This window comes from Cnephaeus nilssonii, assembly GCF_951640355.1.
Source record: "Cnephaeus nilssonii genome assembly, chromosome: 10".
NCBI classification, from domain to species: Eukaryota; Metazoa; Chordata; class Mammalia; order Chiroptera; family Vespertilionidae; genus Cnephaeus; species Cnephaeus nilssonii.
Genome location: NC_137081.1, coordinates 43,359,603 through 43,386,171, shown reverse-complemented (window position 1 = coordinate 43,386,171; position 26,569 = coordinate 43,359,603). Strand labels below are relative to the sequence as shown.

The following is a 26,569-nucleotide window of genomic DNA, read 5'->3' as shown; positions in this document are numbered from 1 at the left end:
TAGCTTGAGTGGAGGCTTAGGCCTGCAACGGCTATGGAAAGCTTGGCTTACTCTGTTACCTGGAAAACCTTGCTCTCTGTGGCTGTAGCCATCTTGGATTGGGGTTAATTTGCATACTCACTCTGATTGGATGGTGGGCGTGGCTTGGCTGGTGGGCATGGCTTGTGTAGCGGAGTGATGGTTAATTTGCATATTACCATTTTATTAGAGAGGATTACTATTATCATCTCTAGCTTACTAATGCCAAACACTATTCCAAGTGCTTTATATTTATTACTAGAAGCCCGGTGCACGAAATTCGTGCACGGAGGGGGGTTGTCCCTCAGCCCAGCCTGTACCCTCTCCAATCTGGGACCCTGGAGGGATGTCCGACTGCCTGTCCTAAACAGGCAGTCGGACATCCCTCTCACAATCCAGGACTGCTGGCTCCCAACTGCTTGCCTGCCTGCCTTCCTGATTGCCCCTAACCGCTTCTGCCTGCCAGCCTGATCACCCCCTAACCACTCCGCTGCCAGCCTGGTTGATGCTTAACTGCTCCCCTGCCAGCCTGTTTGCCCCCAACTTCCCTCCTCTGCCGGCCTGGTCACCCCTAACTGCCCTCTCCTGCAGGGTTGATTACCTCCAACTGCCCTCCCTTGCAAGCCTGGTCCCTTGCAACTGCCCTCCCTTGCAGGCCTCGTCCCTCACAACTGCCCTCCCTTGCAGGCCGGGTGCCTCCCAACTGCCCTCTCCTGCTGGCCATCTTGTGTCCACATGGGGGCAGGATCTTTGACCACATGGGGGCAGACATATTGTGTGTTGGAGTGATGGTCAATCTGCATATTACTCTTTTGTTAGATAGGATAGAGGCCTGGTGCAGGAGTGGGGGCCAGCTGGTTTGCCCTGAAGGGTGTCCCAGATCAGGGTGGGGGTTCCCTTGGGGCATGGGGCGGCCTGAGCGAGGGGCCTGTGGTGGTTTGCAGGCCGGCCACGCCCCCTGGCAACCCAAGCGGAGGCCCTGGTATCTGGAATTTATTTTCCTTCTACAATTAAAACTTTGTAGCCTGGAGCGGAGCCAAGCCTGATGCTCCCTCCGCCGCCGGCAGCCACTTCTGTGGCAGTTAATTCACCTTCTGTAATTGAAACTTTGTAGCCTTAAGCGGAGGCTGGGCCCGGACAGGGTGTGTGGAAAGCTTTGCTTCCCCTGTTCCCGCTGGCAACCCTGGCTTACTCTCTCAAGCTCCGTTCTGCCACCATTTCTGTTTGAATTTGTTTACCTTCTATAATTGAAACTTTGTAGCTTGAGTGGAGGCTTAGGCCTGCAACAGCTTGCGGAAAGCTTGGCTTGCTCTGTTACCTGGGAAACCTTGCTCTCTGTGGCTGTAGCCATCTTGATTGGGTTAATTTGCATACTTGCTCTGATTGGCTTGTGGGCGTGGCTTTGGGGGTGTTGATGGTACGGTCAATTTGCATATTAACTTTTTATTAGGTAGGATTCCATTTAAACTCACAAAACTCTATGAAATGGATACTATTATTCTTATCATTTTATAAACCTGACAAAACTGAGCACATGGGTGTTAAGTAATTCACCTAAGGTCATGTGTTTACTCTGTAGGGAGCTGAGATTCAAGCCTATGATGATTCTAGAGTCTGTGATTATAACACTACACTATATTGACTCTACTGAAATTATTTCTTTGCTCTGTAGTTTTACTGGATTGTAACTTCTAAGATGCTAGAACCCAAATATTTTCTAGTTAATATTTATTTTAAACAGGAAGAATAGAGAGGAAAATGAATATGTTATTAAATTAGACTGAAGAGTGATACACCATAGCTGAATAATCATACCTAATAAAATGGTAATATGCAAATTACCATCACTCCGCTACGCCCACGATTGGGCCAGCAGGAGACACAGGGGGCGGGACTCGGGGTGGCTGGGGTGGTGATTGGGCCGGCAGGACGCTGAGCTCGCATTGCCAGCGCCATGGCTGTGCTGCAGCACAGACGGGCCTCTGGGGCAGCGAGCCGGCGTTTTGGAGGTTTGGAGGCGGCGCGGGTGGGTGGGCGGCGCGGCTCCCGGGGGAGGAGTCTGGCTGCAGTTGGGCCGCAGGAGCGCGCGGCGGTGTCCTGGTGTCCCGGTGTCCGCAGAGGAGGCGGCGGCGGCCCCAGCCTTCCTGGGTGGGAGGCGAAGGCAAGACCCTGGCTTGGGCTCTGGCCGCAGGAGGACCATGCCCCCGCCCCACCTCGCCCTAGGGGCCCAGGGACTTTGGAGCTGCCGGCCACACCGGGTCCCGACCAGCGGACAGACAGCCTACACGTGCATGATTGAATCATGCACTGGGCCTCTAGTCTATATATATAAAAGCCTAAGTGACCATTTGACCGGTAGCTGTGATGCGCACTGACCACCAGGGGGCAGACGCTCAACACACAAGCATGGAAACATAGAACAGACTGATGAATCTGAGGGAAGGAGGGAGTGGGGAGGGGAGGAAGAGATTAACCAAAGATCTTATATGGATACTAGAGGCCTGGTGCATAGATTCGTGCACTGGTGGGGTCCCTCGGCCTGGCCTGTGGGGACAGGGCAGAAATCAGCAGTCGACATCCCCCAAGGGGTTCCGGATTGTGAGGGCGGCCTCTAGTTTGAAATAAAAGTCATTTTTATGCTTTCAAAACATAATCCATTTGTTTTTAAGTTAATGAAAACCTGATGCTGACATCGTGTAAATCTGAACAAAGTGGGGTATATATTGTTTATAACCAGGTCTTAATAAAAACACTGATATTTATACAATGCCGTGACAACTGTCTATGGTCCTTGAACACGCTTTAGTTTTGCTTGCTGTTCTGGCAGAAAGGGGAGCATAACATTGACCTCACGGAATTGTTATGAGAATTAATAAACCAATGCATTCAGGTGCTTTGCATATTATAAAATGTTTGACAAATGCTGGTGATCAGATGATTAATATGACTTTTAGTAATGCTGCAATCTAGTTATATATAGTAGTAACCATGAACAGACAAGGAAAATTAGCCAAAACTTACAATGAAATTTTCTTTCATTAAATATATAGATACTGCCGACAAATAAGAACCTAAGGTCTGTGGTGACTATGGGAGGAATTCATATTTACTGAGCACTTCCACGTGCAAAGACAGGCGAGATGCAGCGGGAAGCTGAGTGTGCACATGTGTGCAAGTGGGCAGCACTGGAGACGGCACGGCCAGTGGTAACAGTGCCCAGACATGAACATTGCTAAAGAACAGCTTCTTCTTTGAATACGTAAAGGCTTCTAGAGCAAAGAGTTCAATCTGTACTATCTGAAGAAATGATGCAACACCATTCTGTATAGTTAAATAACGTCCAAATGAATACATGATTGAAATTCCAAATTCCTCTTTATATCTATGGATAAGAGTTCTGATTCAATATAAGGCAAATCAATGGCAAAATGACCGTTTAAAAGACCTGTTTCCCCTGAACATTTTAATATTTTGTATAACTTCTGAAACTTAAGAGTTAGATCTAGAATCTATCAGCTGTGCAATTTTGAATGAGTTACCTAACTTTTCTGTGTAGCAGGTATATAAAATGGGAATAATAGTATTTATCCATTATTAGATCAATTTTTATCTATTAGGTTAATACATATAAAGTGCTTACATGTAAGTAAATTATAAGTATTTACTGTAACTATTTCTGAAACATTTTGAGAAGCTTCTCACATGGGGTATCTCAGATTGTTATATGGCATTGTCATAACCAGCTTATGGTCAGAAGTTAAGTTGAACTCTAGGCCCTTTCTGTTTGTAGATATGAATACCAGGTCCTAAAAAGGACCTGGATGTTTGGGGTTTTAGTTCTTCCTCATCTACACTGTTCTTAGTACATTTCATTTACATAAAAGTATCTCCATGTAAGTACATCATTTTTCTCTAGCTGCTCTTAGCAAATTTGGAGAGTTTTCAGCCACTAATTTTCAAATATTTTTTCTGACTCTTTGTCCTCTTCTGGGACTCCAACACACAAGTTAAATCTTCTGTTATTGTCTCATAGGTCTCAGTTCACTTTGTAAGATCTATTTTCTCTCGTTTGAATTGGATAATTTCTATTGATCTACAAGTTCATTGATTCTTTCCTCTGTCATCCCCACTCTGCTACTGAGTCCGTTCATGAGTTTAATGACTTTTCAGTTCTAAAATTTCCATTTAGTTATGTTTTATAATTTTATTTACTTTATATTTTCTATTTTTTTCATTTGTTTCAAGGGTGTTTTTAATTGCTTGTTGGAACATTTTTGTGATAGCTGTTTTCCTTGTCTGACAATTCCAACATCTATGCCATCTCAAAATCGGTGTCTGTTAACTGTCTTTTTTTTTTTTCCCCCCATCTGAGTTGAGATTTACCTGGTTCGTGGTATAAAGTATAATTTTGAACTATATTCTGGATTTTTTTAGTGTTACAAGACTTTGGTTCCTATTGAAATCTTCAAGATTAGCAGGCAGGTAAACTGTTTAGATTTAGAGTGTACAGTCTGGCCTACATTCTGGGTTACTTTGATAGGCCATGGTTCAAAAGTCAACCTAGGTTACAAAGCCTTTGTAATGCTTTTGCAGTGTTATTTTGCCTACCCACTTATATGCCACCCAAATGGCAGGACTCTACCCCACATTCTGGGGAAGAGGGAGGGCCACCACCTCCTACTTACTGCAGGGAGGGCATGGAAGTTGGCGTTTGCCCACAAACCTGGCTGAGGAGTGCTATGCTGTGTGGAACTGCAGGGTGGGCACAGTGGACAGAGTTTTGATTATGTTCTCAGTCATCTCATTAAAGCAGGTGAGGGATGAAGGCAGGGCTCTGCCCACAGACTTGGGCTAAGAGGGTACTGCTTCTACTGTAGAAGTGGGTGGGGATGAAAGCCAGGGTCCACCCACAAGCTCGATCAAGGAGGGGTACCACTTTCTTCCTGCAATATAGTGATGGAAGACAGGGCTCCACTCACAGACACACAGGAAAGAAACGCACCCTTGCTATTGCAGGGTGGGGTAGAAAACAGGGTTCTACGCAGACTGCTGCTGCACATCCAATGGGGAGGGGCAGCAATGTGGCTTTTTCATGGTATTCACCTGGAGAACGGTAGGTGCGACTAAAAGATTTCTGTCCCACTGAACTATGCTTTTCCCAGGGCTTAGGCTAGGATGAGTAGGCTTTCCTTGGGATTACTTTTTGTTGGTGTCTGTTGGCAATTATGGGTTAGGGGTTTCTCTAGTGCCCCGGCTGGAATACATAGGAGGTTAAAAACCAAAACCAAACCCTAAACACCAGGAGGCAACTCACTGCCGGGTTCCTTGAGTCCGGAGATCCCTAGTCAGTCTTCCTTCTTTTCTCAACCCTCAGAGTCTTCTGATAGTTGCTGTGTATATCTTGCTTAGGGGATTTTGTTATTATTATTGTAAGGAACAAAATGAAACATATTTATTCATCTTGTCCAGAAATGGAAAAACTCTTACATAGTATTTTCAAGGTATAAAAGTCAGCAAAGCTTCCAAATCTAATAATTATGTTGATGTGCCTCATACTGTTTAAGTATATACACAGAAGCCACAGATCCAGTAGGAAAGGGCTGTATGTAACAACCTAACCCAACGTCATTTAAGAAAGACAATAAAAGTTACTCAGCCACAAAGCCGTAGAACTGAGATTTCAACGCTGGCTTCCTGATTCCCAGCCTGTGGCATTAATGATCTGATATTTTCCCCTTTGAATGTTTGAAGTTATCTCCCATTTTAAACATCAGAATCCTAAGATTTCTGTCTGGACGGGCTGCCCTTTTCGCAGGGCTTTGGCGAGGAAGAGCAAGCTTTTCTTGGGATTAGTCTTTGTCGGTGCTTGTTGGCATTTATGGGTTGTGGGCTTTTCTAGTGCCCACATAATTTTTCTCTAATGGCCCAATAATTTGTGCCTGGGTGAAAACTGGATAAACTGATGACTAAGCTTAGACTTAGGGGAGAGGAAAGTTGGAAAGTTTTTAAAATATATATATTTTTTATTGATTCAGAGAGGAAGGGAGAGAGAGAGATAGAAACATCAATGATGAGAGAGAATCATTGATTGGCTGCCTCCTGCACGCTCCCCACTAGGGACCAAGCCTGCAACCAGGCATATGCACTTGACTGGAATCGAACCCGGGACCCTTCAGTCCGCAGGCTGATGACTTATCCACTGAGCCAAACCACCTAGTGCGAGGAAAATGTTTTAAAACTGATATTCTTTCTTCCACTTGAGTAAAATTAAACCATGGAAACAATATATTGTGCTAAATTTTATAAATAAATGTCAAAGGCCACATTTTTGGCAGGATTGGATAAGAAGTCCTTCAGAAGACGAAGGGATAGGGTAAAGTCATTAAAGCAAAGCATCTTTATACCCTGAAGTTCACAGTGCCATATACTAGCTATGAGCTTGCTCTGAAAATTGCTGCTTCAAGGACCAGCAGTATATCAATTTTCAGGTTGCCATTAAGACTTTATTTGGTTTTCATACTTATTTATTAAAGTCATATAACTCTTATATAGTTCTATTTCTCCCAGGGAAGATCTTCACTATAAATGAAAAAAAAAAAAAGTCCATAAAAGATCATTTCATTTGCCGCATCTCTTGGTTTGGTGGGTTATTTTTATATTACAATTAAACCACATTTCCCCTCCCAATTATTCAAGTTAATAAGCATAGAATAAACACATGAAAGGAAGAATAAGAAATTCAAATCACATTTTATTCTGTCCTTTATTAATAAACTACTGGTATTACTTAGACTGCTAACTTTAGGCTACTCAAATTTTCTTGGGCTTGATTACCCTAAAAATGTAATGTATCCTTTATCTAGAAAGCACAGAAATATACTTTTTTGAAATAAATAGCTGCTATTATTTATATTCTATTGATAGCATTAAGGGGTAATGTTAATGTGTTTTGAAAGTAAAGATAATTATTCATTCTTTTACATGACTGTTCATATTTTAAATAACTGCAAGTAAAAGCTCTATTTTTAAACATTTCTTAGTTGTCAACCCCCATCCACCTTGCATGTAGGAGAAGTGGGATAACCTATTTCTAATTTACATTAGAAATCCCATAAGCAAAACTAAGGCAGATACCTTGTTCTTTGGGATATTTGTGAAAATACTACCTTTGATTAAAAGGGGCTACATAAAAGTTTTAAGCAAGTCCAATGAGTTTCTTGCTGGCTTACAAGGACAAACATAATTTTTTTAGGTATAGTCAATCAGAATAGTAATTAAAATAAACAACATTACTTCCACTTCCCTTCTTCAGCCTAGAAGTTAAATGCTTGCATATTTGAAGCAATAAATACATTTAATTATTAGGAAAAAAACTGCTGCTATTTCCCTTGGGGGCTGGCAGTAATGATAACACACTGGAAGAATAAAGTCACTTTAATAAGTAACCAATACTAAGTTGATATGTCTGAGAACAAAATTATCTGGCTAATTTCTTATAATATTCTGGTAAGGCTAAAATGAAAGCAATTCAGGAATGCTGGTGGAAGTCTTTTAAGTGGCAGGAATGTTTGGCTATGTCAATGATTATATAACTAGAGGCCCGGTGCACAAAATTCGTGCACGGAGGGGGGTTGTCCCTCAGCCCAGCCTGTACCCTCTCCAATATGGGACCCCTCAAGGGATGTCCGACTGCCCGTTTAGGCCCGATGGGATCGGGCCTAAACGGGCAGTCGAACATCCCTCTCACAATCCAGGACTGCTGGCTCCCAACTGCTTGCCTGCCTGCCTTCCTGATTGCCCCTAACCACTCTGCTGCCAGCCTGTTTGCCCCCAACTTCCCTCCTCTGCCGGCCTGGTCACCCCTAACTGCCCTCTCCTGCAGGGTTGATCACCTCCAACTGCCCTCCCTTGCAGGCCTAGTCCTTCTCAACTGCCCTCCCTTGCAGGCTGGGTGCCTCCCAACTGCCCTCTCCTGCTGGCCATCTTGTGGTGGCCATCTTGTGTCCACATGGGGGCAGGATCTTTGACCACATGGGGGCAGCTATTTTGTGTGTTGCAGTGATGATCAATCTGTATATTACTCTTTTATTAGATAGGATACCTCCAAAGCACAATGAGTAAGAATCTGAAGGTTTATGTGGCTTCTATTTGGTTTCTAGGACAAAGTTCTTTCCTTTACCCACCACTCACTTCTCTCCTTTTACTCTTGAATGTTAATTTCAACATAATTTTTGTAACACCTCTTGAAAAGGATCCCACCAAGTTTTTGATAGTCCACATGATAAAACTTACAGAATAATACAGCATGAGACTTTCATTCTCTCACTAAGTTCTTCATATAACTGTAATTCCTCAGCCTCTAAAGAATGAAAAAGGAAAATAAAAGTGCCTTCTCTCATTCCAAGGCCTTTCTCAGTCAGGCAACCACAAAAAGAAAGAATGAGCCTACAATTCATGTCATGTAATCTCTATCAGGCATAATTCAAATCAAATCCCATCATGCAAAGTCTGGGATAATTAAAATGTATAAGAGAACAGTGGTGACCTGGGGGAGAACTTATGAAACCTTATCTCCTGCTTTTGCTGACTATTCTTTTCGTTATGCTAGACTCCAAGTCCCTATCGGGGACTTGGTCAGGCGGCTGTGGGTGCTAACCCATGCCACCTGCAGGCATTAACCCACGACGCCTGCCCTGCTCTGAGATCGGTGATCACGGACCTGGGCAGCCGGGTGTGGGCTTTAACCCACGCTGCCTGACCTGGTCCATGATCCCTGATAGGGGCTTTGAGTCAGCTGCCACTGGCGATGGCTGACTCGAAGCCCTTATCCAGGACCTGGAGGCGGCTGTGGGCGCTAACCCACGCCGCCTGCCCTGCTCCGAGATCGGTGATGGCGGACCTGGGCAGGCAGCTACGGGCTTTAACCCACGCCACCTGCCCTGCTCCGCGATCGGTGATGGCGGACCTGGGCAGCCGGCTGTGGGCGTTAACCCAGGCCGCCTGCCCAGCTCTGAGATCAGTGATGGACCTGGGCAGACAGGTGTCCTGGTCCGTGATCTGTGATCGTGGACCTGGGCAGCCGGCTGCGGGCGTTAACCCACGCCGCCTGCCCAGCTCTGAGATCAGTGATGGACCTGGGCAGGCAGCTGTCCTGGTCCGTGATCTGTGATTGTGGACCTGGGTAGCCGGCTGCGGGCGTTAACCCACGCCGCCTGCCCTGGTCCGTGATCCCTGATCGTGGACCTGGGCAGCCGGCTGCGGGCGTTAACCCACGCCGCCTGCCCTGCTCCGCGATCGGTGATGGCGGACCTGGGCAGCCGGCTGCGGGCGTTAACCCACGCCGCCTGCCCTGCTCCGCGATCGGTGATGGCGGACCTGGGCAGCCGGCTGCGGGCGTTAACCCACGCCGCCTGCCCTGCTCCGCGATCGGTGATGGCGGACCTGGGCAGCCGGCTGCGGGCGTTAACCCACGCCGCCTGCCCAGCTCCGCGATCGGTGATGGCGGACCTGGGCAGCCGGCTGCAGGCGTTAACCCACGCCGCCTGCCCAGCTCTGAGATCAGTAATGGACCTGGGCAGGCAGCTGTCCTGGTCGGTGATCTGTGATCGTGGACCTGGGCAGCCGGCTGCAGGCGTTAACCCACGCCGCCTGCCCAGCTCTGAGATCAGTGATGGACCTGGGCAGGCAGGTGTCCTCGTCCGTGATCTGTGATTGTGGACCTGGGCAGCCGGCTGCGGGCGTTAACCCACACCGCCTGCCCTGGTCCGTGATCCCTGATCGTGGACCTGGGCAGCCGGCTGCGGGCGTTAACCCACGCCGCCTGCCCTGCTCCGCGATCGGTGATGGCAGACCTGGGCAGCCGGCTGCAGGCGTTAACCCACGCCGCCTGCCCAGCTCTGAGATCAGTAATGGACCTGGGCAGGCAGCTGTCCTGGTCGGTGATCTGTGATCGTGGACCTGGGCAGCCGGCTGCAGGCGTTAACCCACGCCGCCTGCCCAGCTCCGCGATCGGTGATGGCGGACCTGGGCAGCCGGCTGCAGGCGTTAACCCAGGCCGCCTGCCCTGCTCCGAGATCGGTGATGGCGGACCTGGTCAGCCGGCTGCCGGCGCTAACCGCCTGCCCCAGTCCACCATCATGGCTTGGATCTCATAGGCATGGGTGCTGCCCTTTCCCCCGCCATCTTTGCTGGTTTAACGTGTATATTTGCTCCTGGTTGGCTGGTGGGCGTGGCTGGTGGGCGTGGCTGGTGGGCGTGGCTTATGGGTGTAGCGAAGGTGCGGTCAATTTGCATATTACTGTTTTATTATATAGGATAACTAGAGGCCCGGTGCACAAAATTCGTGAATGGGTAGGGTCCCTAGGCCTGGCCGGCGATCAGGGCCGATTTGCGGGGCGACCAGCGGGGCGATTGGGGGGAGGGGGGCCCTGCTGGCACCTGCCTTAGCTGGCCTGGGGCCTGTGGGCTGGGGGCAGTCCCTGCGTTGAGCATCTGCCCCCTGGTGGTCAGTGTGCATCACAGAGACCGGTCGTTCTGCCGTTCGGTCGATTTGCATATTAGGCTTTTATTATATAGGATAATAGATCTATAAGCTTACATTTCATAAAGAAGGGGAAAGTGCTTTGGGAAACTATTCTATCTGAGCAATGACAATCCTTTGAACTTTACTTTTAAAGTTCGTCTACTTCAATCATAAGAACTTTAGTAGGAGGAGCACCACGGCCAGGCTGCAGTTGCTACTCTCCTGTAACATCATTTTGCTCACTGTAAAGAAGGGAAGGGAGATGTTGGTAGAGGTCCCTACTATGGGACCTTGTGGTAAGGGGTTTGGAAAAGATCATGACTGGTGTTCTCATGATTATCCCTGCTGCTCCCTCACTTGTCCTCATCAGCTGTGCAGTGCAGTGCATAGCAGCAAGCCTCCTATTAGTTGGATTCAGTCTGATTCCTACAGCAACTTTTCCAGTCTGTTGATTGCACCACCACCCAACATTTTATATGCTGTTTAAAAAAAAAAAAAAGGGGGCAGGTGGGATACAAAATCACTGCTTTTGGCCAACATTCCTTAAAAAAAGTCCTTGCCTGGCCAGCGTGGCTCAGTGGTTGTATCAACCTATAAACCAGGAGGTCATGGTTCGAGTCCCAGTCAGGATACATGCCCAGGTTGCAGGCTCGATCTCCAGTGTGGGGTGTGCAGGAGGCAGCCAATCAATGATTCTCTCTCATTAATGTTTCTCTCTCTCTCTCTCTCTCTGAGATCAATAAAAACAGATTTTAAAAACAATTCCTGACAAGTCTGCCTTGGTGGAGTTTGAAAAAAGAAACCGGAATGAAGCAGGCTGTCTTAGAGATCAAAAGCAATAAATACATCTCTTTTCCGACAGGAGTAAGCTGCCTTTTTTTTTTTTTTTTGAAGTGATATCTTTAATGTTCAGTAGCTAGTGCATTAGTTTCCTATTGCTGCTGTAACAAATTATCACAAACTTCGTGGATTAACATGAGTTTCTCATCTTACAGTTCTGGAGGTTACAAGTCCAAAATCAGCTTTACTGGGCTGGAAGCAAAGTGTTGGCGGGCCTGTGCTCCTTCCGGAAGCTCTCGGGGAGAAGCTGTTTCTTTCCTTTGCCTTTTCCAGCTTCTCGAGGCCTGCATTCCTTGGCTCCGGCCCCCTTCCTCCAGCTAAACCAGAGGCATGGCTCCTCTCTCTCTGACCTCTGCTTCTGTCCTTACATCTTTTCTCTGTCTCTGCCTCGTCCGCCTCCCTCTTCTAATGGTTACACTGGGCCCACCTGACAATCCTGACACGCTACCGTCTCAAAATCCTTAACTTCATCAGAGCCCCTTTTGCCACAAAAGGTAACATATTCACAGGATCTGAGGATTAGGAAGTAGAAATCTTTGGGGAGCCACTGTTCAGCCAACCAGTTACTTTTCTCTGGCTCTTTAAATTCTTAATTCTGTGCATTCTGTTTCAAATAAAGTGATGGCTCAAAGGTCAGGATGAGCCACTTTATATCTAAGAATCCCAACTGTCAATCCAAATGTAATTAGTTGTCATGGAAATCAGAACTAATTGAAATCCCAACCATCCCCATTTTAAAAAACAAGCTGACTTGTTCTTATATTGCACATCAATATGGTCCAAATCACACACATCAACATGGTCCAAATCACACAGACTAATGCCTTTAAGCACAAGATGTAACATAAAATGAAAAACCTCCTCAAGGCTTTTCTTTCAATTCCTGCCCCTTGACTCATAACAAGAGGTGAGGGCTATTAATGCAGGTGGCTGTGGGATGGAGTGACTCATTTTCTTTCTCCTTTTCTTCATATTATTACGATCATAAGTGTTCAAACATTTCTTTCAAACATGATTTGGGAATGTAGCCTATTGCTAAAGATTATTCATGTGTTGTACCTATTCTCTTCTAACAGCTGACTCAGAATTCTCATGCAATGGCCTTCACCCTTCCAAACCGTAAAGAAGACACATGCCAGTAAAAGGGCTTTTGAAGTTAGTGACAGTCATAGAGTGTTTAGGAAACTGTTGCAAGTCTCAGCTGGTCAAGGCTGTGTCATAAAGGCAATCCAGGCTTATTGAGACCAGCGTTCCTTGAACAGGTGGAAAGAATATTCCATTTGCCTTTGAAACACCACAGCAGTGCCGATGTTCTTAACACCACCACTTCATCAACACTTTATGTTCCACTGTGTTCCTTTCCAGTTCAAAGGCTCAGAAACAGCCTTCCCAGTGGTATTTCCTCACCCCGACTCTGGGTAACCACTGGCCAGGATGGTAATTATTTACTCTCTGGGCAGAGACCTGCATTGGGGCCGTCACCCTCCTGCATGAGGGAGGAGTCAGACTGGATTGAGCTGAGCCTCTCCTTAGTGGACACCCCTGCGCAGGTCAAAGTCAACATGTGGGCGGTCTTCTCCCTCCTTGTGGCGGGTCCTGTAAGCATCTGGCTAGTGATGGATGCCTGGGACTTTTTCATGCCTCAGTGATAACTAAAAGGAGGGTGATTTGGGACATTCACATGCAATGCATATTGCACCTGTTATTCAACAAAAATGCAATTTAGAAATAAGGAAAATCATACCCTAGAAGTTTCTGCACATAACATAAAAGATTCCATTAAAAATCAGGCCACAAAAGAAATGTAGGTTTTTACAGTGAAAGATTTGACAGGATTATTATAGCTATAATTTTAAACTACTTTACTCTTAGTATACATTTTTAATGTTAATCTTCATGCTAAACGACATGTAAGAAGGCAGTTTTACAATTTAAATAGCAGAAAGAAACTTATATGACCAAACACTATGTATTTAAAATTTAAGTGGTTATCTTTAAGCTTATGTCAGAATTTAGAGCAGTTTGAATAAATGACCAATACTCTGTATGGTTGTTATATACAAATGAATTTCACATGGTGTGAATAACCACTTATTTCATAAAGCATGGTTATTTCTTTATGTGCAAATCTTAAAAGTTTCTAAATTAAAATCTAAAAATACTGTGGTTATGCTTTATAAAAAGATTTAGCATATTCAAAATTTTAAAATATCACAAAATACTAGTGACTAAGTGGTTTTTCAGAATTTGGTAACCCTCTTCGAAGATAAATTCAGATTTCTAAAGTTTCAACTCGATTTCACAAAAATTTAGTAAGGACAATCCAGCTTAACAACTTATCTTTAAAATTCAGTTTCCTAGGCAACAATCATAGGTCCCTGTATACTGTTTTTAAAAAAATCATTTTTATAAATTTAGTTCCTGCAACATCAAAGACAACAGTTAAATATAACTGCCTTACTTGTATCTCCTTTTATCAGACTTTTTGAACAAGCTGACTAATACCAGATCCCTAGTCTGTTGTTCATTAAGTACAAGGTTAAGGGCAGATAAAATATCAATTTCCAAAGTGGCTGCCTGAAAATCCAGACTACTGCATGTGTGTTAAGAGCAAACCAGGGTCCAGCCCATTGCGCATAACAGCAAATCTCCTCAACGCCCTCCTCCTGACTCCTTACTCAGTACGGTGAGAGGGAAGCGCTCTTACCTGCACATTTCACTCCCTGAGCAATGAGACCCCACATGAAGTTGGCACAGTACTCACACCAGTGTGGCCCTCTGAACGTGTGGACCTGAAAGAGAGTAGCGACAAAGTGGCCAGAGGGAAATGCGAGTGAGGAGGCCGTTTCCTGTAAAGAGCTGATACACACACGAGCCAAGGTTAGTACTGAAGGGGCATGATATGGTCACATTCCGCAAAGCCTTAGTTGAGTCAAACTGACAAGCAGTTAAAATTTCTTTCCTCTTGGTCTTATACATGGTGGTAAATGACACCAATATTCTGCAATTTACTTTTGAAAATAATTTCTACATTGGAGTTTTGCAACTGTTCCCTTCACAGTGAGCAGCCCCATTTACGTGTTATGCTGGCATTCTCTGAGCACTGTGGCGTGCAGGAGGAGGGGGAGGAGCAATGCACAGCCCGTCTGAGTCCTGAGAAGGGTTCTGCCGGGTGATCCACCTTCTGTCCCCTATGACCACAGTGAGGGCCACAGATGTTGAAGGTGATACTTAGTGACTGGTCACGACTGAATCAGCATACAGTGCCAATTTCTGTTCAAAACTATTTGATACTATGTTAGCAAAGAGACTGAATGTATTTTAGGAACTACTGTCAGTCAGGAACCGTGTTTTAGCACAGGGATTACTCAGGAACCATTCCAGCTCATAAAGGTTACAGTACATTTGAGTCCTTTATCCCTAAGGAAGGAACCCAAAGAAGAAAGGATTCCAGGGCTAAGAAGACACCTATAGGTTTTTACTACCGGTTAATAATGCGGATTTTGTAATCAAAGAAAACCGGATAATTTCAAGAGAAACATCAAAAGTGCTTTATTCAAAGTGATGTGCATCTCTAGCTACACATTTCCCCATCTTTCAGGTAATTTGTGGATACTGTCCCAATAGAACTTTTCTTGTTTTGAGGCAAATCATTCAGATACCCCATTTTCCACTTGTTCATACGTTTTGAAGTGCTGCTCAGGAAGTGCATGTGCCATAGATCGGAACAAGTGGTAATCTGAAGGAGCAAGGTCTGGTGTATATGGCGGGTGGGTTAATACTTCCCAGGCAAGATCTTTTAATGTGTCTTTAACTGGTTTTGAAGTGTGTGATGGTGCATTATCACGAAGCAAAATTACTTTGCCGTGTCTTCTGGCACATTCTGGTCATTTCACGATCAAAGCGTGGTTTAAATTGATTATTTGTTCTCCCCCCCCCATTTAAGCAATCCTATCCTAGCTACCACAACAAAATCAGTATTAATGGTTTCACCTGGTTTTAGAAGCTCATAATACACCACACCTTCCTGATCCCACCAAACACAGAGCATTGTCTTCTTTCTGAAGCAATTTGGCCTTGCAGTTGATGTTGATGGTTGACCTGGATCAACCCATGATTTTGTGCGTTTGGGATTCTCAAAATAAATCTACTTTTCATCACCAGTCACAATTCAATGCAAAAAAGACTTTCTTTCATGCCATTGAAGCAACATTTTACTGATGACTTTGTGGTTTTCCATTTGTCTTTCGTTCAGTTGATGTGGCACCCATTTTCCTCCCTTTAAAATCTTTCCCATTGCTTGTAAATGATCGGAAATTGTTTGCTGAGCAACGTTAAATCTTTCTGTAAGTTGTTTTTTAGTTTGACACGCATCTTCATCCAATAATGTTTGTAATTGTTGGTCTTCAAACTTTTTTAGTTGACCTGGATTTTTTTTTGTCTTTCACATTGAAATCATCACTTTTAAAGCATTTAAACCAGCGTTCACAAGTATCTTGAGATGGAGCATGTTCACCATAAGCTTCCCGAAGTATATGATAACTTTTTCTTCAAAGTAAAGTAATGAATTAAAACTTCCCACAAATGCTCTTTTCTTGCCACAAAATTCGACATTTTTAAGCGTAAAAGTATCTATGATGTTAACACCTTCAGCAAATTTGACATATGAAGTTTTGAAACTTGCTGTCAATACAACAAAATAGCATACATATCAAATCGCATATATATCAACATATGTGTGACTCCATCTATTGAAAAAAAAAATCCGCATTAGTAACTGGTACACCTAGTATGTACAGGAAAGAGAAGGCATTCTACCTTAACTCAGGTGAAAAAGTATTGGTCAAATAGGAAAGTAATGAATCCAAACCCCAAACAGAGAATAGAAAAAAATGAATATTATTAGTAACACGATAAGATTTCTGAGCAAATATTGGCTGAAAACGCACTCAAGAAATAAGTTTTGTGTGTTTGTTTGGTTTTTAAAGGGAGGGGGAACAAGGAAGCCACTGAGCTGTATCAAATTACATTTACCTGAGATAATTTCTTATATATATATGATTTCTTCCTGCAGAAAAACAGTAATACAAGAGCGTGAATATCAGAGTGTGACTATTTGATTCCAACATAAATATCTGCTGAAACAGCTATTGCTAATAATGAAATTCACAGCTAAAATGGTCATTTTTACTGCTCTTCTATTTATGTATCAAAGAGGTCTTAGAAACCAAGGCAATTTATATATATATAATCATTTCTTCAAACTTAAGATGCTACTGAACATAAGACTTACAGTAAATGTAAGTGGAGCAAAAGTTGGTTTCCAGTTCATATGGAAAAATAATACATTAATAAATAATAATACAAGAATAAACTTTTGCATACTCACAACTGTAAATCTACTTTTGTCCTACCCTGTATATTCCATTTAGAAAAACTGTGTCAATAAAATTATGACAAGCCACTGATTATCAGACAAAAATGCCAATTCTGAGGTGTTAAAATGAAACAAAAGTACATATTAGAATCAATGAAATATGGTCTATTAGATTTCAAAATACTACTCCTGGAAAACTACCCATATATGGCTGCAATGGGTAACCTGGGGTTCATTCCAAGCAGGTATGTGCTCGTAACTCTGGTTATTGCCAAGTGAGCTTGAGTACTAAGCATAGTGTTGATTTTGGAAAGAAGGCACAATCCCTTTTATGTCTTTGACGGGAAAGCGTCAGGAATGCAGACACAGTTGCTTCTGGATTGTTAATGATGCTCAGAGTCTGCAAATTGAAAGTATTTCCTGGAGTTCCTGAAGCAGAGTCCAAGATCAACATTCAGATAGACTGGGATGTCCTTGTGTTGGTCCATGTTCCTCTGAGTGAATGAAACTGGATAAACTATGCAATCCTGCTTCACTCTGAAGAGAATGAGTGACATAGATAGCTCTGACTCATAAAAAAGGTTAGAGAATCTTATATAAATAGCTATAGAACTGTGAGGTTATTTTTAGGGAAAGTCTTTGGGATGCAAACTGGCTTCTCAGTTGCCAGATCTCAGGGTAGTCCAGTCTCACCTAACTTGGTAAGGTTAATAAGAAGGGACTGGAAGCCCCACTTCTGTACCTGCCCGTTAACTCATGATTAAGGGTCTTAATGTTACAATGGGAGCACAAAGTAGATCACGTGAACTTACTTTATAAAGGGCTCTTGCAAATAGCACTGAGATGTTATGATAGAACTAATTCTCTTCCTCACCTTCACAGAAGAAAGAGTGAATGTGGCATTTTGCAAATCTTGGCACATTTCTTCGTATTACACTCCCTGAAGGGTGTAACTGTCCAAGCAGGCCCAGTGTCCTCTAATTAAATGATCAGACAATTATCTCAGAAAGCAATCTTCAGGAAATTATTTACACACTTCCTTCTTGGACAGCTTTTTATAAAGGCATCCTGAGCAATTTGGGGATGGTTTTATTGTTTTTAATTTTTTTGGAAAGTTGCTTACATAGCTCTCCAAGAAACTGTTCTACAAATTAGCACCAAAATACCAGAAGCTTTCGAAACTTCTATTTGTACAATAGGGTTTACCTGAATTCCCTTTTGAATTTTTATATCTAAAATTCATATTTCTTAAATTTTGTTTTGTGACCTCTATGGCTCCATGACTGGATGGCATTAGCAAAAAACTGAATATTGCAGCCTTTTTCTCTTTTTTTATTTCCCTAGAGGTCATCCAAACAGAGACTGCATTAATTATTTTTATTATTCATGAACACTTACAGTGATGACACATACAAAGATAAAAAGGATATTGGCTCAAGGAATGCGTTGTAGGTTTCTCCCTTTAAATACGCTGCAAAAATGCTCTGCTGACAGCGCCTACCAGGTGTGAAGGAAGGGGGGAGGGGCGCTCCTCAGGCTTGAAGCAACCCACGGGCTTGAGTAGGGTCAGCCAGGTGACCCATGGGGTGTCCCTGTTGGCACATAGGAAAGGCGGGGAGATCAAAGGCACAAAGCATGAGCGAAGCAATATGTTGAGAGAATTCCAAGGAAGGGTGGGCGTGGAAATGACTGGCATGGCAGGAGACGGGCGGCAGACCGGGCCTTGTCCATGTCTACAGACCAGTGATGGGCAACCTTTTGAGCTTGGTGTGTCAAACTTCGCCAAAAAACGGAGCATAACTCGGGTAGTGTGTCACTTTGAGGAAAAAACATTATTTCGCAGATGTTTCATCCTCAGGAGCAGCAAATGTTTTATCCTCGGCATGCGGCCGCCTCAGCGGTCGCGTGTCATCAGAAATGGCTACGCGTGTCAGTGCTGACACGCGTGTCATAGGTTCGCCATCACTGCTACAGATGTATACTCTGCCTAGTGAGCAATGCAAGGCCACTGATGATTTTTAAGGAGAGCGACACCTTAAAGGAAGGGGGACAGGCTGGAAGAAGACAGATTGCGTAGGATGCTATGGCAGTGGTCCAGGGGATAGATGACATGGATCTGCACTTAGGCAGTGGTGATCAAGAGAAAGGGATAAAGTGTTTTTTGGGAGGCAGAACCAACAGGGTTTGGAGATGGGAAGCACCTGGGCTAACAGTTAGGGTTTCAGGCTGGTGACTGGGAGCGGGCGAGGGGTGATGGAATTAACAGAAGGAACAAGAGTAGAGGAGCAGTCTGGGAGGGAAGCTGTCAGTAGAGCATTTCTGCAGTGTATTTAAAGGGAGAAACCTACAATGCATTCCTAGCCAATATCCTCTTCCTCTTTGAATATGCCATCACTTAAGTGTTTGTGAATAATAACAGTGGAGGGAAGGGAATGGCTGATTGAGGATTCCTGGGAAAGAGGAGGTAACTACCTCATGGAGTAAGGTTTCTGAAGGCATCAAAGGGCGATGGGATCCAGGGCAGAGGGATTAGCTCTGAATTAGAGGAAAATTACTTTCCCCCTTCTCCGAGCTCAAAAAAGAGTAAGAGGAGAGAGGATGGCTGTGGAGGAGTGCTGGGGGCCTGGAGGCCAGAAAGCTAAGGAAGTTCCTAGTCTGTAGTCTCCATGCGTTAGCACATCGGTTCAGTTACTAAGCAAATGAGGAGCTGGGGGAAGTGGGGAACAGGAGCTGGAATGTGCCAGAAATTCAGAGACAGGCTGGCTGAACTTGGAAGCAAGTTTCCTTCCTGAGGGGCACTAAGTCATACTGTAACAGTGTCAAGTGCATTCAAGAAAAAGTGACAAATACTTTGTTATTAAAAGGGTGACTGTGCTAAAGTCGAGCTTTAAATATTTCATTCTGCATGTAGTCTTATGTAATCAGTGATGTTTATATCACATATTTGCCCATTCAGAAAAAGGTCTCTTAAAAAATCAATCGGACACATTATACACGGAGCAGAGCTCTTGGGCTGCCCTGCTGTGCCAGCACCATGGAAGCAGGTGCTGCTCCCGCAGAGGAGGCTGGGGGCACCGACGCCTGCCGACAACTTTGTTTACTATTCATGGTTGTATTCTGATTACCTGTCTTAAAATGACGAAATCAGAACGTAACTGGCATTCAAAATATAACAATTAAAAGATGAGAAATTGCACCTTGGAGATTCTTTCTGCTTGGGAGGATGCTAAGAAAGAACCAGGGTGGCATCTGGGAGAGAGGAGGTCTGGAGTGGTCTCCAGGGGCTCAGGGCTTCGGCCAAAGCCTGTGACTATGAGAGAGACTCCTGCTTGGAATGCCCCACAATGCAATAGACAGCCCTTGGTGATCTGCAGCTGGTCCGCGTTCAGGGAATGAAATCACTGATGTCTTCCTAACCACACAACCAGCAGGCGCTCGTTAAGGAACACTTTCCATGTGTCATTTTAAATAGAATTTTTATTCTAAATGGCTCTCGACTTGTATGTTTTCATGTTTGTATCTTAGTTTTCCTGTCTCTACTTCTCCAAGGCTGTCGGCTCTTTCTCTTTCCTCCTCATTCCCTTCTCTCTTTTCCATTCAATGATTCTTAGTGTGAATGAGGAAATCTGATGAGAACTTTGCTAGCACTGGATGTAAATCAGGAAAATCTTCCTCTTGAAGGCCTTTTTAAAAAAACTTCACCCCTTTGCCACCTCCATCCAACCCCTACCCCCCTTCCCTCCAGCCATCACCACACTGCTATCTGTGTCTGTGGTTTATGCATACATGTTCTTTGGCTAATCCCTGGACCTTCTTTCATCCAGTCCCCCCACCCCTCCCTTCTGACAGCGGTCAGTCTGTTCCATGTATCCATGCCTCTGTTTCTACTTTGTTCATCAGTTTATTTTGTTCATTAGATTCCACATAGAAGTGAGATCTTTTTATAAAACACACACACAAAAACAAACTTCTGACTTCTTGCCTGTGTTTCTGATAGTTGAGGCTAATGGGCATATTCTTGTGATGACTGAGGTATTAATAGCATCTTACTTTATCCTATGACATTCACTAGTCTTTGTTTCTCACAAGCTGCCTGTTTCTGCTGTTTACTGTACAACCTTAATAACATACACTGCTTTACAGGCGGGAGCCATGGCTTCCTTTAGAAACACCACTACGTCTTCCTTGGAGTCATTTAAACAAATCATTCGATCAATTTACTGAAAAAGGATTTCTTTAGGGAGGGTGTTTTGGTGAGGTAATACAAAAGAGCCATCGGCTGCAGCATAAAACAGTATCAGTGAGGTCAGGGGTGGTCCTGAGAGCCAAGCAACCTTGTGAGTTGGCACTGCCGTCTTTCCTGGGCCACCTCCAAAGGTGTTGGTGCGTCAGTGACAGAGCACCTGGCATGAATCATACCTTCATGAACAAAGGGCATAGCAAGGACTTTTAAAGCACTCTTCTCTTTTGCAACCGGAGAAAAGACAACTTTGTTACCATGACATTGAGATTGCTTTTCACCCAAGAAGGACTCCTTTCAAGTTAATCACCTTAGAAAGAGATGAAAGACTAGCTTCATTAGTGGACCCCGAGTCTGTCACAGAGAAGGCACTGGCTGGAGCCAGGCTGAGAGGGACAGACAGGGAGGGAGACGGGTGGACTAATGAGGGGCCCCCGTGGCACAGGCCAAGGGTGTGTGCCTCCTGGGCACTGACCCTCGTAAACACTGAAGCCACTCGCAACTGGAACTACTGTTGTACCGACCAAAACCCTGGCGTCTGCTTCCCATCATGTTCCTGACATTCAAATCTCCAGCTTGAACGTCAGGAACAAACAGGGGAAAGGAAATGCATGCTGTGGAAAGAGAAAAAAAACCCAGCCCTTCTCATTCTCCCTTCCATAACACTACCTCTGGAAATAAGCATGAACACAAACAGCCGAAGAGACTGCCTGCAAAGCCTGCTGCAGACGCAAATGCAGACCAGGATGGAGGTGATAAGAACATTAGGGGAAACGAAATTTTGCCTGGGAAGGTGGGAATGAGGTTCGGCTGCCGCTCTTCATTCCGGAGGCTCTGATGAGTCAGTTCTGCAGCATGGTATTGGGCGAGGAAGGGAGAGAACAGATGATCAAAACCAAAAAGAAAGAAATGTAGGTAGGCAGACAGCTGGGCAGGAAAGGCGTTTTCCCTTTTTTCCCCATTTTATCTTTAGGGCAATCAGAATGTATCTTTTAAGTATCCAATTTTAGTCTCACCAAGATGGCTTAATTTTGATCCAAAGGATTTGGAATTTAGAATTTTGGTACTAATTTTGCCACTTCAGTCAAAGTATTTTGATTATATTATTAAACCATGAGAAGAGAATGCTTAACATTGGCTATGATCATTAGGAACAAATATATAATATAAAGCTGTGTAGGGATTCCCTCAAACAAAAGGTGGGGAGGGGGTACTTAACAAAGGACTGGTGTATAAAACTACCTTAAGTAAACATGTACAGAAAAAATAATTACCAATTCCAAGCATACAACCCATTCACTGTAATACTGCATTTAAATTTCCTTATGGTTTCCTTAACATGTTAAGCGCCCAGCCTATTTTGTCTTCCGGACAGAAAGTATAGTTAGTGTCAGTCACCGATGACTGACTGGGCGCTTAATGTGTTAAGGATGTCCCTATCCCCTCCATCCCTATCCCCATTCCTCGCCTGTGAGGGAGAAATATCTCTAAAATGACAGCTGGGTTAATGTGGTGCAGACACGTGAACTTGCTAGAACAGCGGTCGCCAACCTTTCGGACCTCACGGACCATGGGTTGGCGACCGCTGTGCTAGAACACTTAGGTTCTGGTGCCAACATACACACAAGAGTGGCCCCTGACACACAGCCATCTGCCTGAAACCCAGGAATCACGCAGTGGAAAAATGGAAGTTCTCAAGGCATTCCTTTTATTTATTCTGATCACATTACAAGGTACAGATTGTATATTAAATACTATAACCATAAATATAACCAACAATGCAAAAACAGTTGCATTTCAATATATGGGTGTTTAAAGTATTAGGAAACTCATAATGTTTAGACTTTTTAAAAAATAAGTTTCAGAAGCAATTTTTGTTGTTGTTGTTAAAGGAGCTCTAATGAGAACTTTACCTCTAAAGTGAATCATGGTTAAAGTTTTAAAATGTCAAATGCCATAACCTAAACACTTCTACATTGAAAGTTTAGTTTCACTAGTTGAATAAATTTGCACTGAAATATGAGTAGTACAATATCAATACAGTAAATCAATTCTCCTAAAGTTTTAGTATGGGGGTGTAATAGCAAAATAAAATAATGAATTCACTTGGTTATGCAGTAAGAACCAGGGTACAATCCACAGCTCAGTGACAGTCTGTACCCACGTTTCACATACTAAACTGAACACTGAGAGACAACAGGCTCAGACCAGACCACATGATCTCTGACCCATGATTCCTTAAAGCCAAGTAGGTACTAATATTGACATTTCCACACAACCAGGTTTCAATTTCTCTTTGGCCTGGTTTTAAATCTGTCCTCTAAAGAAGTGTAATCTTTTAACATATTATGTTATGAATGGAAGTATTCCTATAATATATCAGGAAAAAGGTTTGACTAAAATGCACAAGAAATTATGAAACTATGTAGCTTAAAAAACCCTCTTAAAGCTCTAGTAAAAGAGATCCAGATTTTCTCTATTGTTTCTATTTTATTGATCGCTGCTCTTATCTTTAGCATTTCCATCCTTCTGTTGCTTGGTTTAATTGGGTCTTCTTGTTTTTTATTCTTAAGATAAAGCTTGGCTCTTTAAAGACCTTTTCTTTCTTCTCCTAAAATAAGCATTTTAATGGTAAAGATTTCACCATATATATATTACTGTAGCCACATTCCACGAATCTTGATATGATGCATTTTTTAATGTTCCTTGCAATTTCTTTAATCCATGAAGTTATTCAGCAGTAAGTTGCTTAATTTCTAAATATGTGGGAAGTTTGTCAGATATCTGTTATTGATTTTGAAATTAATTCTGTTGTGGTGAGAGATTATGATTTGTATGATTTCAGTCCTTTTATGTTTATTGATACTTGTTTTATGGCCTGAAAAACTGTCTTGGTGAATCGTCCATGTTCACTTAAATAGTATGTATATTCTGCTGTTGCTGAGAATCTATAGTATATATAAGAGCCCAGCAACCAGAATGACCAGAACGACCGGTGGCTATGACACGCACTGTGGCAGCCAACCGGCCTGATCTGGGCCCCAATTGTCTCCCCCCCCTCAGCCGGCCCGGCCCCCAATTGGCCCTCAACATTCCAATCGGGGGCGGGGCCGGCTGGCCAACCACCCATCCCCCCCCTCCCCCCGCCCAGCCCGGCCCAATGGGCCCCCATTGGGGCGGGCCAGCTGGACCCCACCCGTGCACGAATTCATGCACCAGGCCTCTAGTATTATATAAATATCAATTAAGTCAAATTGGTTGATACTGTTGTTTAAGGCTTCTGTATTCTTAATAATTTTCTACTCTATTTGTCTATTTGTTCTACCATTGGGAGAAAAGTAGGAACTCTCCATCTATAATTATGGATTATCTATTTCACTTTTCAATTCAGTTGTTGATTTATGTAATTTAAATCTCTATTATTAGGTGCATGTAAATTTTAAATTGTTATGTCTTCTTGATGAATTTTATTCCCATTATTTCTTGTCTAAAAACTGCATTTAATATAAATATAGCCACTCTAATTTTCTTTGAAGTATTGCCTGGTAATTCTATACCTTATTCTTTTTGCTTCTCTGTGTATTTATATTTAAAATAGGTTCCTTATGGGTAGCAATTAGTTGGATATTGCCTCTTTATCCAATCTGACAACCTCTGCCTTTAATGGGGTGTTTGGACATTTCCATATAATATAACTATCAGTATGACTGGGTTTAAGCCTGCTATCTTACTTTTGTTTCCTATATACTATTACATTTGTTCTTTATTCCTTTTTCTCTTTCTTGCATACTTTTGAATAAATTGCATAGATTTTATGAATCCTTTTTGTTTCCACTATTAACTTATAACTATTATTTTTTAAAGTTTGCTTTAAAGTCTACAATATATATCTTTAACTTAACAGTCTACTTTCAAATAATATTATACCACTGCAGGTACAGGTATAGAATCTTAGTATACTTGCACTCTCCCAACCCCATATTTTATGCTATTGTTGTCATATATTTTACTTGTATAACTATATAATGCATCCCTATTTTTGTTTTAAACAGTCAATTATTCTTTAATGGCACTAAAATGAAGAAAACACAAATTTAACACTTACCCACATGTTCACCATTTCCGGCATTTTTATTCTTTTGTATAGATCTAAATTTCCATCTGGTATGATTTCCCTCTGCCTGAAGAACTTCCCTTAGTATTCTAGTACTATGGGTCTCCTGGTGATATTTTCACTCAGCTTTTTTTGTTTGTTTGTTTAAAAACATTTTTATTTTGTCTTCATTTTTAAAAGATGTTTTGCTGGATACAGAATTCCAGGTTGGTATTTGTTGTTGTTGTTGAGTACTTTAAAGATGTCATTCCATTGTTTTGCATAGTTTCTGATGAGAATTCTGCTGTCATTCTTTTTAAAAATATATATATTTTATTGATTTTTTACAGAGAGGAAGGGAGAGGGATAGAGAGCTAGAAACATTGTTGAGAGAGAGAAACATCGATCAGCTGCCTCCTACATACCCCCTACTGGGGATGTGCCCACAACCAAGGTACAAACCCTTGACCGGAATTGAACCTGGGACCCTTCAGTCTGCAGGCCAACGCTCTATCCACTGAACCAAACTGGCTAGGGCTCTGCTGTCATTCTTTATTCATCTGTATGTAATACATATTCTCCTCTCCCCAACTTAAAAAAACAAACAAACTTTGTAGGAGTACCAGTGGAAAAGGCAAATAATTTGTTTCTTCTGTTTACATATTTTTCCTACATTGAAATTATTTTTAAAGATGTTAATACAGAAAACAATAGTATAAAAGTAATTTCTCTTCTTTAAAAAATTGTACACTGTATTCTTGTGTGTGCAAACTTAAAGTCCTGTAAAACCATAAAACTATAAACACATTAAGAAGCTGAAATGTGAAAATAAAATTTAAGAGAAACTGGACACATGTTTAATATCTAAATCCTAGAGATGTCCTCTATAAATTCATTTTGTTATCATATGTGAGGGATGAACAACTTCACTTTTCAGGCTGAGGCGCATATACGATGGTGGTCCTTTAAAATTATGATGGATTATAAGCAAAACGTTTGTTTGCAATATTGGAAAAAAATGCTGGACCCAACTATGATGTTGAATTTACTGCTAGCTCGCGTTGTTTTAAATAGATGAGGAGGCTCAGCAATGCTGTGCAACTGCCTTGTACCTGCTTACGTGTGTGCGCACAATCTCACGTTCTTTTCCTCTGTTTCTCTTTTATGTTTTTGTTAATCCTCTCCCAAGGATATTTTTTTTTCTATTGATATTTAGAGAGAGTAGAAGGGAGGGGGAGAGACAGAGAAACAACAATGTGAGAGAGACACATCAGGGATTGAGCCTGCAACTGAGGTACGTGCCCTTGACGGGAATCGAACCTCAACCTTCAGTTTGAGGGCCAATGCTCTGACCACTGAGCCAAACCATCAGGGCCTCTCTGTTTCTCTTTCTCTCTCTTTCCTCCCAGCCCTGTTCCTCCCTCTCCTTGCTTTTGTTATTTCTTGTCTCAAGCTTTATCTCTCTGGATCTCTTTTGAC

At 43.0% G+C, this 26,569-nt stretch overlaps 1 protein-coding gene across 5 annotated transcripts in view; it reads right to left on the bottom strand.

Annotated features, from left to right (window-relative positions):
• Positions 1-26,569, bottom strand: part of CHN1 (chimerin 1) — a 162,978-nt gene that overhangs the window by 16,202 nt on the left and 120,207 nt on the right. For all 5 annotated transcript variants that reach the window (XM_079782394.1, XM_079782398.1, XM_079782395.1 and 2 more), the window contains one exon: positions 14,088-14,172. In XM_079782394.1, coding sequence (XP_079638520.1) covers positions 14,088-14,172 — 85 coding nt within the window. The remainder of the gene's footprint in view (positions 1-14,087; positions 14,173-26,569) is intronic.